Raw genomic sequence first — 17,441 nt, forward strand, 5'->3', positions numbered from 1 at the left:
AAGCTCGAGAATTTATCCAGTCAATCTTCGATGTCAATTACCAGGCCAAGATCTTGACGTTCTTGTAACGATGAAATCCGACGAGTATGAAAAAGCATCGTTAATTTCCGGAAAAGACAAGAAAATCAGAGCAATTCTCTCTCCTCAGAAGTCTTCATCAACATCATCATCTGTTTCACCATCTCCAGTTTCGTCATATCGTCAGAAAATTGTCAACCGGAAACCTTTGTTTTGATTTTCGTTCGGGATTGCTCTCGTTTCATTTTTGTTCATTTTTTTTTTCATTTTTGTTCATTTTTGTTGAACTTTGTTTTGATGAATTTATGTAATTTCAGAAGGGCAAGTATGGTGTTTTTGGTTTATTGTGGAATAGGTTAGTCTTGTTATGCTGTTTGATAAAAAAAAAATGTCAAAAATTTTTTTTTTTGTTATTTTTTTTTTTTTGTAGGAAGGGCTGCGCTTTTACCAAAAAAGCGCAGCCCTTCAAGCTTAGAAGGGCTGCGCTTTTATCTAAAAAGCGCAGCCCTTTTACGTTTGAAGGGCTGCGCTTTTTGGGTAAAAGCGCAACCCTACTTAAGAAGTGAAGGGCTGCTGTCAAAAAGCGCAGCCCTAAGGGCCTTTTTTAGCGCAGACCTTCCTTATTTTTCCACTAGTGAATATTATATTTTTTTTACCATACATAGTGTTTGAAATATGTTTCGAAATAAGTTTCATATACAATATAATTTTAGAATTTATGAAAATATATTTGTTTAAAGGAACAATAACATATTAATATTTATTTATTTTAAATACATATAAAATCTACTATGAAAATAGCATATTATATGTAGCAATAACAATTATGCTTTTCAAAATCATACTTTTAAAAATTGAGTTATATAAAGATAAAAAATACAAACATATACTTCCTCCGTTTAGAAATAGTTGCATCGTTACTACTTTTCACGCATGCCGATGTATGATTTCAACCATTAATATCTTTAATTAACAATAAGTAAAAATTATAAAAAGTTGATATTAAAAAAATTTACATCGAGACAAATCTAACGAGATCCCACATGACTATGTTTTTCCTAAAATATAAATCACCAAAGACAATCTAAGTGTAAGATGTGAACAGTGCACAAAATAGAAATGATGCAACTATTTCTAAATGGAGGAAGTAGTTTTGAACCTATAGCATACCAGGATGACATTGCATGAAGACTCAAATAAAAGTTTGTCAACGACATTGTAGAGGTATTTTGCAATTGACTAATTATTTTATTCCCAGAATATTTGTTGTATAAATAATTATTAATGTGTTTATTTTTCATATATGTATATGTCAGATCTTATTCTTTTCTTAATGAACTTAATTATACTAAAACTAATTGGAAAATCAAGGTTCGAAGGCTTTAAAACTAGTGTGTGTGTATGTGTGTGTGTGTGTGTGTGTGTGTCTATATATATATATATATTATATATATTATATTATAATAAAGGAGGAACTTTTCGGTAGCATAGAGGGCGCACATAGGATTGTCATATTATCAATTTTATTTTTCTTTTTTACAAAAATAGATTTAAATACATATAACGAGCTTTGGATAAGCGAAAATTAGATTTTCGTGCCAAATGAACAACTTAAATTATTATACTTTGTAATTTATGTATAACTTTTGCTACGTAATTCGAAATATTATAATTTTTGTATTATTGGATAGTCCTCGAAATATACTTCGAAATAAGATCCATATACGATATAGTTCTACAACTTATGAATAGAGTGCGCCATGTAGGATTGCCATGTCATCAATTGTTTTTTTAATTTTCTTATAAAAATAGAGTTCTACATAAATTTAAATACAATATAAGGAGTTTTGGATAAGCGAAAAAGAGTTTCGTGTTGAATATAACTTTTATTACAAATTCGCAACATTAAATTTATTTTATCATTGGAGAGTGGTCGAAATATGTTTTGAAATAAGTTTCATATGCAATATAGTTTTACACCTTATGAAAATTAATTTATTTGGATGAAAAATAACATATTATTATTCTTTATTTTAATTACAAGTAAAAATAACAATAAAATAGCATATTGTATGTGGGGAAATATTAATTATATCTTTGAAAATCATACTTTTAAAAATTGAGTTATATAAAGATAAGAAAACATATTTATAATTTTGAAAATATAGCATACCTTGGTGGCATTACATGAATCAAATGAAAGTTTGTCAACGACATTGCAAAGATATTATGCAATTCACTAATTATTTTATACATATAATATTTAGGAAAAATTGACTATAGAGGTCTGAACTTTGGGTGATAACTTTTAAAAAGTCTGAACTATTGATTAACCTGTGTAGGTCCCAACTTTAGGGGATCTTAACTTTTAGCGGGCCTCGACGATTTAAAACTGATGATATTTTTTAAATTTCACCTAGTTCCTACATCCCTCTCTCAATTAACCCTTCTGATGTGACCCAAGTTTTACAAGTGATGACCTATTAAGCCAATTTAAGTCACTAAGGCCCGCTAAAAGTTAAGACCCCCTAAAGTTGGGACCTACACAGGTTAATCAATAGTTCAGACCTTTTAAAAATTATCACCCAAAGTTCAGACCTCTATTGTTAATTTTTCCTAATATTTATTGTATATATAATTATTCATATTTTTTTTCACATATATCTATATCTCAGATCATATTCTTTTATCCATGAACTCGATTCTGCTAAACTAATTGGAAAATCAAGGTTCGCATTTCAGACTATTTGAGGTCACGGATCAAAAAAAAAAAAAAAAAAGAGAAAGTTCATGATAAATCTTGATATGGTCATGATGGATGAAGAGGTATATTTTTCTCTTAAACAATATTTTCGATTATTAGTAAAGGTTAGTTTTTCACTTTCCCATCTTTCATTTTGTATGCATTAGTGTTTATGTGTCATTTATTAAAAGTTGAAGTTGTGGCTGCCAATCATGTTTTCTATAATTTTTCTATCATGCATCTATTAAATAAGTACGCTCTACTTTCTTTAAGTATCATTGAGGTGTTCTTCATGTTAAAATTGTATTAACTATGTTAGCCATACCAATTATCGGGATACTATTTAGTAATAGACTTAGCTACGATATTTAGTTTAATATTAAAAAATATAAAATTTATATATCACAATAAAAAATCGAGAAATAAGATTATAATGACAAATACTTTATCCGTTCTTTTTCTACTGTAACAATGAGTTTGTGCATGGTTTTTAAGAAAATGAAGAAATGGGTAGTTTAGCATAGAGGTACCCCTTTAATTAACAAATGTAGGGGATAAGTAAATCCTTAATAAAACAAACTCCACTTTATAGGAAAGCAACAAAGGAGGAAATAAAGTGGATTTGGGAAAACACATCAACATGACTTCCACTTGGCAGGGCGGGCAACCCCGCCTGATCAAGCAAGGAACATAAAACGTGCGCTGCCTATTGGGAAATACCACTTGGTCTAGATGGGAAGAAAGAAATTTAGAAAAAAGACATCAGTCTATCGGGACGAAACCCGCATGATCAGGCGAACTAACACTAGTGGAAAAATGAAGAAGGGCTGCGCTAAAAAAGGCATGTAGGGCTGCGCTTTTTGACAGCAGCCCTTCACTTTTTAAGTAGGGCTGCGCTAGAAAAGCGCAGCCCTTAAGCTAGAAGGGCTGCGCTAGTTAGGAAAAAGCGCAGCCCTTCTAGCCCAGAAGGGCTGGCTATTAGAAAAAGCGCAGCCCTTCTGGGCTAGAAGGGCTGCGCTTTTTCCTAACTAGCGAGCCCTCCTACCAAAAAAAAAAAAAAAAAAATTTTTTTTTGTCATTTTTTTACTCATAATCTCACATTTTCTGAAATTAAACAGAAGAGAAGAGAAAGAAACGAAACGAAAATACTAAACCCAAAACAATAAAAAGAATGAAACGAAAATGAAAAAAAGAACAAAAACTAATATACAAAGAGAAGTATACAATAAGTATACAAGAACATTAATCAAAACAAAGATGAAAATACAAGAAATTATATACAAAGAGAAGTATACAAGAACATTAATCAAAATAAACAAAGAGAAGTATACAAGAACATTAATCAAAATAAACAAAGAGAAGTATACAAGAATAACATTAATCAAAATAAACAAAGAGAAGTATACAAGAACATTAATCAAAACAAAGAGAAGTATACAAGAACATTAATCAAAACAAAGAGAAGAATACAAGAACATTAATCAAAATATATAAACAAGAAAGTATAGAACATTAATCAAAATATATAAACAAGAGAAGTATACAAGAACATTATAGATCTGAAAATACAAGAACTACAACCTAATAATGTTTAAATACATAAAACAAAACCCAAATACATAATTTAAGGGAAAAAAAAAATTTCGGAAAAACTTAAAATGGATTTTGGAGGCTTAAACGAACTCGGATGGCTTAAAAAGCCTAAACGACACATAGCGGTGAGTTTGACTCGTTGGCTCGTTCCGCTTCCGAAAAGGTATCACAATAGGCAATCGGACTCCGTCGCCATGTTTAGTGCAAATCATTTCAAGGTTTTGTTGCAAATGTTTATGGGAGTTTTTGAGAGAGAGAGAGGATGAGAGAGAAGAGAGGATGAGAGAGAAGGAGGAAAGAAAATGAGGGACGTGAGAGAGAGAGAGAATGAGGGATAATATTTGACGAATCCCGCTCAATATTTCAAAGCCCGCGATTCCGAAATTTCAAATTTTTTCAGGAAGGGCTGCGCTTTTTTAAAAAAGCGCAGACTACTAAGCGAAGGGCTGGCTTTTTAAAAAGCGCAGCCCTTCACTTAGTAGGGCTGCGCTTTTTTAAAAGGCAGCCCTTCTTACCTAACAGAAGGGCTGCGCTTATTTAAAAAAGCGCACCCTACAGTGAAGGGCTGCGCTTTTTTTAAAAAGCGCAGCCCTTCTGCTTAGTAGGGCTGCGCTTTTTTAAATAAGCGCAGCCCTTCACTAGTAGGGCTGCGCTTTTACGGATGTAATCCAATAGCAACTCCAAGAGAGAACAAGACTAATTATTTAGTGTTGTTAGGGTTTTATTTTAATACTGCTATTGCACGGTGTCGTAGAACATACGGGTTGATCTCAGAAGGTGCAAGATAAAACACTAGTTGAGTCTAGGCTATGAAATAGCTACACAATTCAAATATCAAGAGAAATCTATGAAACTAATATCTAAATTAATAAGATAAACTCGATGATATGATAATTAAAATACTAAGATTAAGCATCAGCACTAATATGAATTGATCAAAATATAACCCACATCCCAGTTTTTCAATTATAGCTTAGGCGAGATTGACATCCCATTATGACTTAGTAATTATAAACCACAACTACGAAATGAAACTAAATCCTCGGTCGTTCCTCAATACTGGACCTCTTTTTCGTGAAAATATAAGAAAATAAACTAGGGTTAATATGGAAAACTAGAGAGAAAACCTTATAACAAAATAACGTTTAACTTCAATGAAATCTATAAATAGATATCCTAACCTAATTAGAAATCCTCTAATATAAAATTTTATCTCCTAATACTAGTAGAAAACCAAGTTACAAGATAAGTTAAGTCAGTAAAATCATTAAATGACCGGAATTAAGTAATCTGCGCACGTATAGGAAGCTTCAACAAAATAGGGCCAACTTGCAAAGTCCGTATCTCCCAGAATATATCTCACCTTGGGCCATGCAACCTATAGTTGGAAAGTTCTTCAAGTCTACTTTCCAGTGCCTCTAGAGTCATCCAATTATCATTATCGAGTTATAAGTTATGGGTAAAAGAGTGAACATGACTCAATTTTCACAATTCCTTATTCAAATTCCAACTTCGTTTTAGTTCCAATTTGTCTTGAATATATATGTAACAATTCTTATCAACGTACATTCCTTCTAATTGCTCCTAAGTACTCAATCTTGTCCAATAATACTCCAATTATGTTCTCAATAATTGAAATACATCAAAGAATACAATAAGCACACGAATGGAATAATATTTCGCAAACTAAGTAATAGTATGTAATTATGAACTACAATGCACCTAAATTTTCCTAAAATGCATCCTAAAAAAAGCACTTAAAAACTATATAAAAATACGACGCATCAAGTGTACATACCCAAAAAGAAATGAACTAAATGAACGGACTTGATGTTTAACAATTTATGTCTATGGATATGATCGTAAGCTTGGGGATGAAATGACAAATATTTTGGGTGCTCTACACCTAGAAGAGTATGGAACAATTAACAAGAAGGTGATAAAACAGTCATGCATGTCCAAAAGTAATCTATTACTATGTCGAAATATGTTTTACATTACCATTAGTACACAACTCTGACATCAGGGTACGAGCTTGAAACTTAGTTCAAGAAGTATTTTACTCTTCTCAACCATGTTGTTTATTCATATACTACTTAAAAAAGGATGCATGCTAGTAATATGGCTTCGTGGTTTGCATCTTGCTTATTTTTTGTTCGCTACGTCAAACACTGCACTTATTTTTGTTTTATAGCCCTCTTCAATTCCAGCAGATGCCTCGCTTCCAGTATCATCATCCATATAATAACTTTGGTTGGAAGAAGCATCCAGTTTTGATTCAATTTCATCCCACTCGATTTCATCCGCGTACTTGCTTATGTCCCCGGCTTCTACATATACCTGTGAACAAATCGAGGCTAATATCCATCAATAATATGGTGGGCTTTAAGCTGATATTTGTTATCGTTTTCTTGCTATATTTAGCCTACAAAATAATTAAATTACGCCAAAAAATCTCGATAAAGAAACATATTGATAGTGATGTGCTAAGGTTCATTTGGTTAGGTTGTAAAGGAGTTTCTTTGTTTGGTATACAATCTTCCTTACCCAAGCAAAAAAAAAAAAAACAATAATTATTAATTTTATTTTTTTATTATGAAACCTGTATAATACGACCTATTCCTCGTTTCACTTTTTCTAAGTCAAATTTTGTAAACTTGGAGTGTACCATATATATATTCTCATCAATATATAATTTGAATAATACTTAATCAAAGATATAGATAGTTAAAGTTGGGTGCTGGAGATATGTAAAAGCAAATGAGAAGTCATTAAATGACTGGAAAGTATCAAAGTTCTTAATACAAATATATAACAAATTGAACATAGTAGTAAACAGCCCCTAAATTACTTCAATTTTTAGATCATTGCTCAATTTTTGATCTCTAAATGTGTAAAGAGCAATAAATAAAAAAATAACCTTTTATATAATATGATTTACCACGAAATTATGGTACAAATTATGATTGATTACTATTGTCCTTATAAGGTGTCCAAAAATAAATTTAACATGTTATTCAAGTAATTAAGTGTTTCCCCTTTTGGACCAAGCTCGACGCCTCAAATTGGTGCTGGAAAGTGATTCTCTCTCGATAATTCAAGCTTTGCTGTGGGTTCAAGTGATTTTTCCCTTATTATTGGTGATATTTTTTCTGTGTTGTCTCGCTTTTATTCTATTATTTGGTCTTTTATAAAATGCTCCAACAACAAAATTGCTCACTATTTAGCCTATTTTCAACCTATAAAACTTGGTTGGCGTAGTTGGGAGGATGATGTTCCGGATAGCGTTGTGAACATTGCTTACTGTGATTTAATAGAATAGCCCTCATTTGGGTTTTTCCCTGAAAAAAAAAGTGTTCCCCCCTTTGTCTTAAAGTTGTGCTCTCTATCCATCATATTCTTACTGACATCTGAACAATTGCTAGGACTTTATATTCGTGTCGAGTAAAAGAGGTAAGTAGGTAGGATGTTGCCTCAACACATGATTTAGCAAAATTATGTTGTTGTAATAATAGAATTTCTTTTTGCGATTACTAGTTTGTACGATTTCTCGTTGTCAAAAAAAAAATATTGTGCTCTTAACCGCCAAACTTCTAATCATATGTTATAGTTTAACATTTGCGAACACACAAATCTGAATCATAGGCATGGCAATTGACAAGTGACAACATCTTACCTACAACGATGAGCAATTAGATTTATAAAATATATCATTTCTCCATTCCTAATCTTCGACTATATTTTATTTTTTGGAGCCAAATTTATAAGAAAAAAATATCATATGATATAAATGCTCCGATACAAGAAGTGGATAAAGGTAATGAATTTGAATTTCAAAATTTAATAAATATTTTGATATTTAGTCAACCCTAAAAAAATTGTTAAAATTTGAAAGATAAACTATTGTAGAAGGATTTTTTTTAAATTTGTTGTTAATATAAGTCACATATTCATGTTAATGGAATAAGATGGAAAAAGGATTATCAGAAGATAAAATGATGACTTAATAAGTACATAGAAGTGAGATAAAAAAAATGCAAAATAACCTGACAATTTTAATATAAATTAGTAACTTTCTATAATTCATATTGGTGTATGTATAACAAGAATTGCATATTTAACTTCTATATAAGTGATTTTCTTTGATTTAAGAGGGCCTGAAAGAGTAAGAGGAAGAAAAAATATTGCTAAAGAACTTAAAAAAAAAGAAAGAGTAAGAAAAAGAAAGAAAGACTGAAAGCTAGAGTACAGGGATCGATCATGCAACCTCACACTCTTTTATGAATTTCCTCTCCCTTACCACTGAAACAAACACTAGTTTTAAGTTTTAACAAAAGTCTGCATGTGTAAACTATATATATATATGTGGTTTTTTAAATTAATGGGGGTACAATTGTACCCAATACAATGGGTACTACCCATTGTACCCCTATATATCCTCCCATGACAACGCTACAATACTTTTCCATATTTATCACGATCCACATTAATTCTACTTCTTCCGTTTTTTTTTTTACTTGCAGCGCTTTCCTATAGGGAAAATAATTAATTGTTTGCAAAACATTCTACTTTTACCTTTCCTTTCTCTTTATCTCTCTCCAGCCACATGAGGCCCTCTTTTTTTTTTTTTCCTCTCTCCCTCTTTCCTACCCAAATTCTGCATTGAAATTGATAAAAAAAAAGTGCTGCAATAAAAAAAAATGGCGGAAGTATATAGTAGTGCAAAAGATAGGAGGGACGGGGTTTACAGTGAGACCTTTTTTGTGGTGATGCCATCCGCAGGTGCATACCACGCCAAGAGCCATGCACAATTGTTAGGTCCATCATCCTCATTACTGCCAGCGTAAACGACGGCAATCTTGGAACCAGTAGCATCGCCTGGAGGGTCGCTGCGGCTGGTTATCCCATTAGTTGCTCCTCTTTTGATGGTTGGTGGATAGCTGCCGACGACAGACCCAAACCAAACATGATGCTTCAAAAGCTGTAAATTCAGCCCCAGGGATTGGTTCAATATATAGGATGTTGTTATATCCCGGATTCGGACGTTCCCTACGTTTCCAAACTCTTGCTCGCTTTCATTGTTGATTTTTTCGATCATTTGCTTCTCGGCCTTTACTGATGACTGTTGCACGCTACCCATGTTTGCCTACCATCCAAACAGTATAACGTTATCATCATTAAGTAGCCTAATTAAACTCCCAAAAGAGCATGCCAAATCTTGTAAGATTCGTTTCATGATAAACAATTGTTGTGTGAATTGGTAAAAAAACTAATATGAACCCGGTCCACACTAATTAGTGTGCACCCGATCCATATCACGTGAGTTTATGATAGTGTATATTGATATGATATAGTGTATGTTAAAATGATATAGTGTATATTAAAATGATATAGTGTATATCAAAATGATATAGTGTATGTTACAGTGTATGTTACAGTGATATAGTGTATGTTAAAATGATATAGTGTATATTAAAATGATATAGTGTATATTAAAATGATATAGTGTATGTTAAAGTGATATAGTGTATGTTAAAATGATATAGTGTATGTTAAAGTGATATAGTGTATGTTAAAGTGATATAGTGTATGTTACAATGATATAGTGTATATTAAAGTGATATAGTGTATGTTAAAGTGATATAGTGTGTGTTAAAGTGATATAGTGTGTGTTAAAATGATATAGTGTATGTTACAATGATATAATGTATGTTAAAGTGATATAGTGTATGTTAAAGTGATATATTGTATGTTATAATGATATAGTGTATGTTAAAATGATATAGTGTATGTTAAAGTGATATAACGGGTCACGTGCCTGGACCTGGTCCACACTATTTTTAGTGTGAACCGGTCCACGCAAGTCGGATTGGTGAATTGGATATAAATTTTCCAATCTTTTCTTTCGGTTTTAGGCAAGTTTTAGCGGCTCACCATATCTTATGTGACACATTCTCATCAAAGAATACCAAAGACCCTTGGGTTTAATAGTATGGCTCCCTATCTCTCATATGGGATATTAAAGTTCAAATCTTGGTGGAAACAAAATTTCAATATTGTTAGCAGGGAGAGGAGGAGGTGTTTAGGGCTTGCTGGACCTTTGAGTGAGTTGCCCTATGCGAGACAGCCTAGAAGAGATTCATCTTACCACGATTCCGAATGGGGGCCAAATAAAAAATTTCTCGTCAAAGAATGGCTCAAAAGGTCATCGTCATGAAAAAGTCAATTAAACGATAACAATTACTTAAGAAAAAAGAAATAAAAATTATAAAAAAAACAGGTAATAAGTAAAATAATTATATAGAATTATCTATACAAAATCAATAGAAGTTTTAGTAATCAAGAGTTCCGAAATATAAGTTAAAAGCTTTGTGGTCTCATACCAAACTTCTTAATAATTGAGTTTTTAAAATTTAACCAGCTTATAAAGTCAAATTTTTTTTCAGTTAACAACCTTATAAACATCTTTTTCTTTTCCTCCGAAATAATCACCTTATGTAATTGTTTTTATTTCTGATTGGCATGACTTGACATATTTCGTCAAATAAATCGTCAATTTTCATGTGGAAGGAAATCTGTCAATTGGTTGTAAAGAAAAAAAAAAAAAAGTTTATATAAAAGTGTTATTGATTATCTAGAAGAAGAAAAAAAACCAATTTTGCGATATGGTCAATGTAATTCATGAAAAAATGTGCTGGAGATGGAGTAATACCTTACTGCAGTAGATTGCCGTGTAATGATATATCTGGCTTGGGTGGAGTCGCGGAGAACAAAGTACCACCTAGCAACGGCTGTTCTCAGGAAGCTTTAAGAGGACATGATTCCAATTGCGCGGACGCATATAAGTAGGCATAAAATAAAGCAGGAAAACAGATAAAGAGAACGGGTGTGAAGCTGTGAACGTGTGATGGGGTGGTCTTTAAGCATAAATGGAATTTCATCCCCACACTTTCCATCATAATCTCTCTATACCATTTTATAAAAAAACTAATATGAACCCGGTGCACACTAATTAGTGTGCACCCGATCCATATCACGTGAGTTTATGATAGTGTATATTGATATGATATATTGTATGTTAAAATGATATTGTATATGTTAAAATGATATAGTGTATATTAAAATGATACAGTGTATGTTACAGTGATATAGTGTATGTTAAAATTATATAATGTATATTAAAATGATATAGTGTATGTTAAAGTGATATAGTGTGTGTTAAAGTGATATAGTGTGTGTTAAAGTGATATAGTGTGTGTTAAAGTGATATAGGGTATGTTAAAGTGATATAGGGTGTGTTAAAGTGATATAGGGTGTGTTAAAGTGATATAGTGTATGTTAGAATGATATAGTGTATGTTAAAGTGATATAATTTATGTTAGCGTGATATAGGGTGTATTAAAGTGATATAGTGTATGTTAAAATGATATAGTGTATGTTAAAGTGATACAACGGGTCACGTGCCTAGGCCTGGTCCACACTATTTTTAGTGTGAACCGGGTCCACGCAAGTCGGATTGCTCATTTTAATTGGAAAATTTTCTTTTTGCAGGAAGTTTCAAAATAATTGTCAACTTTTCATTATTGAGTAACAAAAACACTTATTATGTCACTAAACTCAATTCTTATTGGTCAAAGTAATATAAAAAATAGAAAACATAACAATAAATGATGTTCTTTTTTTTTATATTTCCCAAAAATTACAACTAAAATGAAATGAAGGGTGTACTTATTCTAGAAAGATTTAGAAAATTAAATTCTTCCTAAGGAATAAGCATCTCAAGAAATTATGAAAAAGCAGGAATTTTAATTTCTTCCTTTTTTAAAGGTCAATGTTCAAAACGTGATCATATATATAGGTTACATAAGTGTCAATCCTAATCATACTAGGACCCCTGACTAGATAAGGATAATCCTAATGTTACACAAATAATATATATCCCTAAATATGTGGAAAAAATATACTAAAATATTCCCTATGAAATGGTTTAGAAAAGTTTTGAAATTTTTTTTATAAAAAAAATTAATTGTTCACTTTTCTTATTAACATTTTGAAATATTTAAAATACGGTTTTTTCACCAAATACCCCCGACAAATCAAGAAATTCACCATATACCCTCAATATTTCGGAAATGCACCGTATACCCTTGAGTTTCGAAAACTGTGCACCAGATACCCTTTTCCTAACTGCCGTTAACCCACCGTTAGAATTATTTACGATTTTACCATCATTAAGCCCTAATCCTAATTTAACCTAACCTTAACCCTAAGCTAACCCTAATCCTACCCCTAAACCCTCCCCCTTACCTTAACCCTACTCCTTGGCAGCCCCCACCCCCTCCCCTCCACCCCACCCCAACCCCTACCCCTCCGTTGCTGCGCGTGCCGGCCTCCCCCACCCCCACCGCCGCTGCTTTTGCGGGCCTCCCCCATCCCTACCGACACTGCACATGTCGGCCTTCCCACCCCTCGCGCGTCTGTTCACCACCGACCACCTCTCACCCCTTCCCCGTCAATTTTCTAGCCCCGACCTTTCGAATTCCCCGCCCCTCCCCGCGAATGCCAAACCCCCACCCCTCTCCTTCGAACACCGGCTACCAGGTGGAGATTGTGGTTTGGGCTAGCATGGGGAGGGGTTTTGCAACCAAAACAGAGAGGGGAGTGCATGGTGATCTTCGCGGGGCTGCGGGAGGGAGGTGGAGGGGTTGGGGGTTGTGGGAGAGGGAGGGGGAGGGGTGGGGTGGGGGTTGCGGCAGATGGAGGGGAGTGCATGGTGATCTTTGCGGGATTGCGGGAGGGAGGGGAGGGGGTAGGGGTTGCGGTAGAGGGAGGGGGAGGGGGTGGGGGGTTGCGGCAGAGGGAGGGGGGGGGGAGGGGGTGGGAGTTGCAACGAAGGGAGGTGGAAGGGTTGGGGCTCCGGTGGGGTGGGGGGGTTGCGGCAGAGGGACGGGTGGGGGGTGGGGGGATGGTGGAGGGAGAGAGGGCTGGGCTGGGCTTAGGGTTAAGGGTTAGTAGTTAGATTTTAGGGTTAGGAGTTAATTGTGGCAAAATGGTAAATAAAGTTAACCATGAGTTAACGAAAGTTAAAAAAGGGCATTTGGTGCACAAAAATGAAAAGTAAGTGGTATATGGTGAATTGTTGAAACATTGAGGGAAATATTGTGAATTTGTTGATTTGTTAGGGGTATTTGGTGAAATAACCATTTAAAGTAACATTGCCCCCTCTACACTCAGAGGGCTGAGCCACCGATGAGTTCGGCCCAACTGGGCTCAGATCCAGCCAGGCACTCAAATTTCACGATTTCCAACGCCCAATAAATAGGGAACATTTTTCCCAATTTATTGAGGTGATGAATAGCCCACCTACCACTTCAGACTAGATTTCAATTTTCAATACTAACTTGAGCGCCGGAGGGGTGATCCCGAAATCACCCTCGGGGTAATCTAACTCTTATCTTAAAGGTCTTATGATACGCTTGACATCCCCTCAAAACTCGCAACATACACCTTTGATCAGATCCCCCCTCTATAATTTTTTTACCTGAAACAGGTTGGCGCCATCGGTAGGGACCGTAACAGCAAAAAGACCATGACCAACTCCCGATGAACATGTCGGACGAGACACCCTCGAAAGAAACTCCGGAAGAACATTGACAAGACAGCTTGTCAATGTCAACGCTAAAGGATACACTCCGGGTGGCCTAGCCGGCCACTCTCGAAAGAAACTTCTCTATACCCTATAACACGGGTCAACGAATTGGCGGCTTCAGCAGTATGCCCCACTATGACATTCAAGGACAACCATTGACCCATACAAACCCCTCACGACGACTCGCTAGTCATCGAGCTGAAGATTGCAAATCTGAGGGTATGTCGAGTGTTGATTGATAGTGGAAGCTCTGCCGACATCATGATCATGAATTGTCTAAAAAAGCTGAGCAAGCTAGTGACCTCACACCCATCAGCCAACCACTCGTTGGATTTGGTAGACAGTCGGTACACCCATTGGGGTCATAGAACACCTTCGTGTTGTCCTCGTCGATGAGAGAGAAAAGAACCAACACCTAGTATATTTTATAAGCCATGCCTTTCGAGCTGCGGAAGCAAAATATGCGCATATCGAGAAGATGATTTTTCTATTGGTAACGACAACATGACAACTCAAGCCCTATTTTCAAGCTTACCCCATCAAAGTGCTGAGAAGTCAGCCACTTCGGAAGGTCATTAAAGGAAAAGATCAAATAAGCCGAGTCACACTGGGCCAATCAACTATCTGACTATGGGATAGAATTTGAGCCCTGTCAAGCTATTAAAGCTCAATCTCTAGCGAACTTCATAGTTGCATGCACTTCGAGGCCCGAGCCCACAGAAGAAGGTTCTTAGGAGTTGTTTGTTGACAGATCATCGTTAAAGCAGGGTGCGGCGCTAGGATATTGATCTTCAATCCCTAGAGTAATAGAACCGAGTATACTGTCAGATTTGACTTTGCCGCATCGAATAATGAAATCGATTACAAGGCCTTGTTACTTGGCATCCAATTGTGCAAAATAGTTGGGGCTTGAAATATCAAAGCTCGCTCGGACTCCTAACTCATCGTAAGGCAAGTAATAGGAGAGTTAGAAGCTAAAGAAGATAGCATGAAGACATACCTCAGAAATATAAATGACGAGATACCATATTTAACAAGCTTCACCATCACACACATCCCTCGATCAGAAAACCAATAAGAAGACGCATTGTAGAGGTTGGCTAGCTCCGTTGAGGACCTGTCGCCTCGACCCATAATATGAGAGATACTTAAGGCACCTGGCATCAACAGGGGGGCTGCAACCTTAGACAGGAGTCCCACCTAGATGGATGAGATAGTGGCCTTCCTGAAAGAATACACACTCGCCCCAGGCGAGCTAGAAGCAGAAAAGATGAGGAAACAAACTCGATGGTTCATGTACCACGACAATCAACTACACAAGAATTACTTTACCCATACCCTACTCTGTTGCTTGACTCCCTAAGAAAGGAATTACATGTTAAGAGAAACTCACTAGGGGGCATGTGGTAGCCATTAAGGGGCAAGAACCATCGCGATAAAAGCTCTTTGATGCAAGTATTATTGGCTAACCCTGAAGCAAGATGAATCGAGCTTAGTAAAGAAGTGCAAAGAGTGCCAAATGGACACTGACGTTTCTGACAAAGCTACAAGCCCTCTAACAACTATTCAAGTTGTGCTACCATTCGATATGTGGGGGATGGATATGCTAGGACCCTTCCCACTAGCCTCTAGACAGTGCAGATTCTTATTAGTGGTCGTTGACTACTTCAGCAAGTGTGTTGAAGCTGAGCACTTGGCCTCCATTATTGACAAGCAAGTACAATAATTCATCTGGCGAAACTTGATCACGAGGTTTGGAGTCCCTCGAGCTCTCATATTATACAACGGCGTATAGTTTAACAGCGGTCCGACGAGAGAGTACTGTTCTCGATTTGACAATAAAATCAGGTTCTCTGTCATCAGTCGACCACAGACCAATGGGCAGGCATAGGCAGCTAACAAGGTCGTACTGAAGGATAAAGAATATGCTCGAGGGGGCGAAAGGATAATGGATAAGTGACTTCCCTGGTATTTTATGGTCTATATGGGCAACGATTAAAGAGTCCACTGGTCAAAGACCATTCAACTTGGTATACGAGAGTGAAGTTGTGTTACTGGTTGAAGTTGGGATCCCTTCACTGAGGATCACCTCCTACGGCCACGATAAGAATGAAGAAGAGAAGCGAATTAACCTCAATCTACTACCTGCGACTCGAGGAAACGCCCTTCTTGAAGACATCTCCTACAAGCTCCAGATGATCAGACTCTTCAATCGTAGAGTAAACCATCGACCCCTACAACAGGTCAACTACTGGGTGTTGCGGAAGTTCATTTTATTAATCAAAGGAAATACAAGTAAAACCTATCAAGAGCTTCGAGTTTACACAAGAAAATCTAAAGGCTATCAAAATGCGAAGAAGAGATACTCGAGGGAACCCCATTAACCCTAGTAGGAGACACTGGAGGGAACCCCATTAACCCTGGTAAGAGACTCGCGAAGTACCAAACTAGACAATTGAACCTTGCAAAATGGCACTTCTAAGTACGTTCTAAACCTTAGAAGTTTGGCCCCCCGGATGGTTGTCCCATCATAGGTGTTGATGTATAGGGTTCCTCAACCCTCAAGGTCGCCGGTAGCGGAGACACCGTCATCCTCCTTCGAGGCAGCAACCTCGTACTCCCCTCGAGGTTTGGCCACCTCCACCTTGGAAAGGGCCGCAATACCTCCCTCCACGGCCGACCAAGCAAGGTCGGCAACCACCTTCTCGAACACGAATCTTCTTCAAGGCCTCCGCATGGCCAAACTCAGAGGCTTCGAGGGAAGGATCCTCGAGGAAAATTGTAATAGACCTATTTTTAATCGGATACCCCTCCTTCCCCCCTTGAGCCACTTTTACGCTTCTTTTCCCAGTTTTTGTGTTGTTGTATGTTTGTTGTATCTGTTTTAGTGCGTGGATCATCAACGACTTTTTTTTGTTTAAAAACGCAAATTTGCGTCGGATATAGAGGCACGTTCGACGCAAATTGATGTTTTTTCTTTTAAAAAAAATCAATTCGCGTCGGATGTGGCTCTATATCCGACGCAAATATGCTTTTTTTGGGTAAAAAACTAGGGTTGTGGTTGACATGTGCGTCAGACCACACTACAGATCCAACGCAAATGGGTTACGATTTGCACCGCATCACCTTCGACACAGATCATCTCTACGTAATTTGCCTGTCGAACCCATGTCCGGCGCAAATGGGGATCTCGCATCCGAGGCAAATAGATGATTATGTAATAGTGATATTTATAAATAACACCTTAACAATGGGGTGTAGGCATAAAGGAAAATAAAAATAGACATAACGCGCGTAGACGAGCTCACAACGCGTGTAGGCATAAAGGAAATAAAAAATAGACGCGCTCACAGCTCGTGTAGGCATAAAGGAAAAAATCCACGCCTACAATGCGGAATCGAAGTCCAAGCTCGAGGTAAGCCTTGTAGATGCTATAAG

General features: G+C 36.1%; 1 protein-coding gene across 1 annotated transcript; it reads right to left on the reverse strand.

Moving 5' to 3' along the window:
* Nucleotides 1-6,217: 6,217 nt before the first annotated feature.
* LOC125498379 (jasmonate-induced protein homolog) lies at nt 6,218-11,284 on the reverse strand. Its single transcript, XM_048646531.2, has 3 exons — nt 11,067-11,284; nt 9,111-9,500; nt 6,218-6,694 (listed from the first exon to the last, which is right to left on the reverse strand). Exons 2-3 carry the CDS (start codon nt 9,492-9,494, stop codon nt 6,500-6,502), a joined length of 579 nt encoding a protein of 192 aa, XP_048502488.1. The 5' UTR covers nt 9,495-9,500; nt 11,067-11,284; the 3' UTR covers nt 6,218-6,499.
* Nucleotides 11,285-17,441: the final 6,157 nt, after the last annotated feature.

This window comes from Beta vulgaris, chromosome 6 (assembly GCF_026745355.1).
Source record: "Beta vulgaris subsp. vulgaris cultivar EL10 chromosome 6, EL10.2, whole genome shotgun sequence".
NCBI lineage: Eukaryota > Viridiplantae > Streptophyta > Magnoliopsida > Caryophyllales > Amaranthaceae > Beta > Beta vulgaris.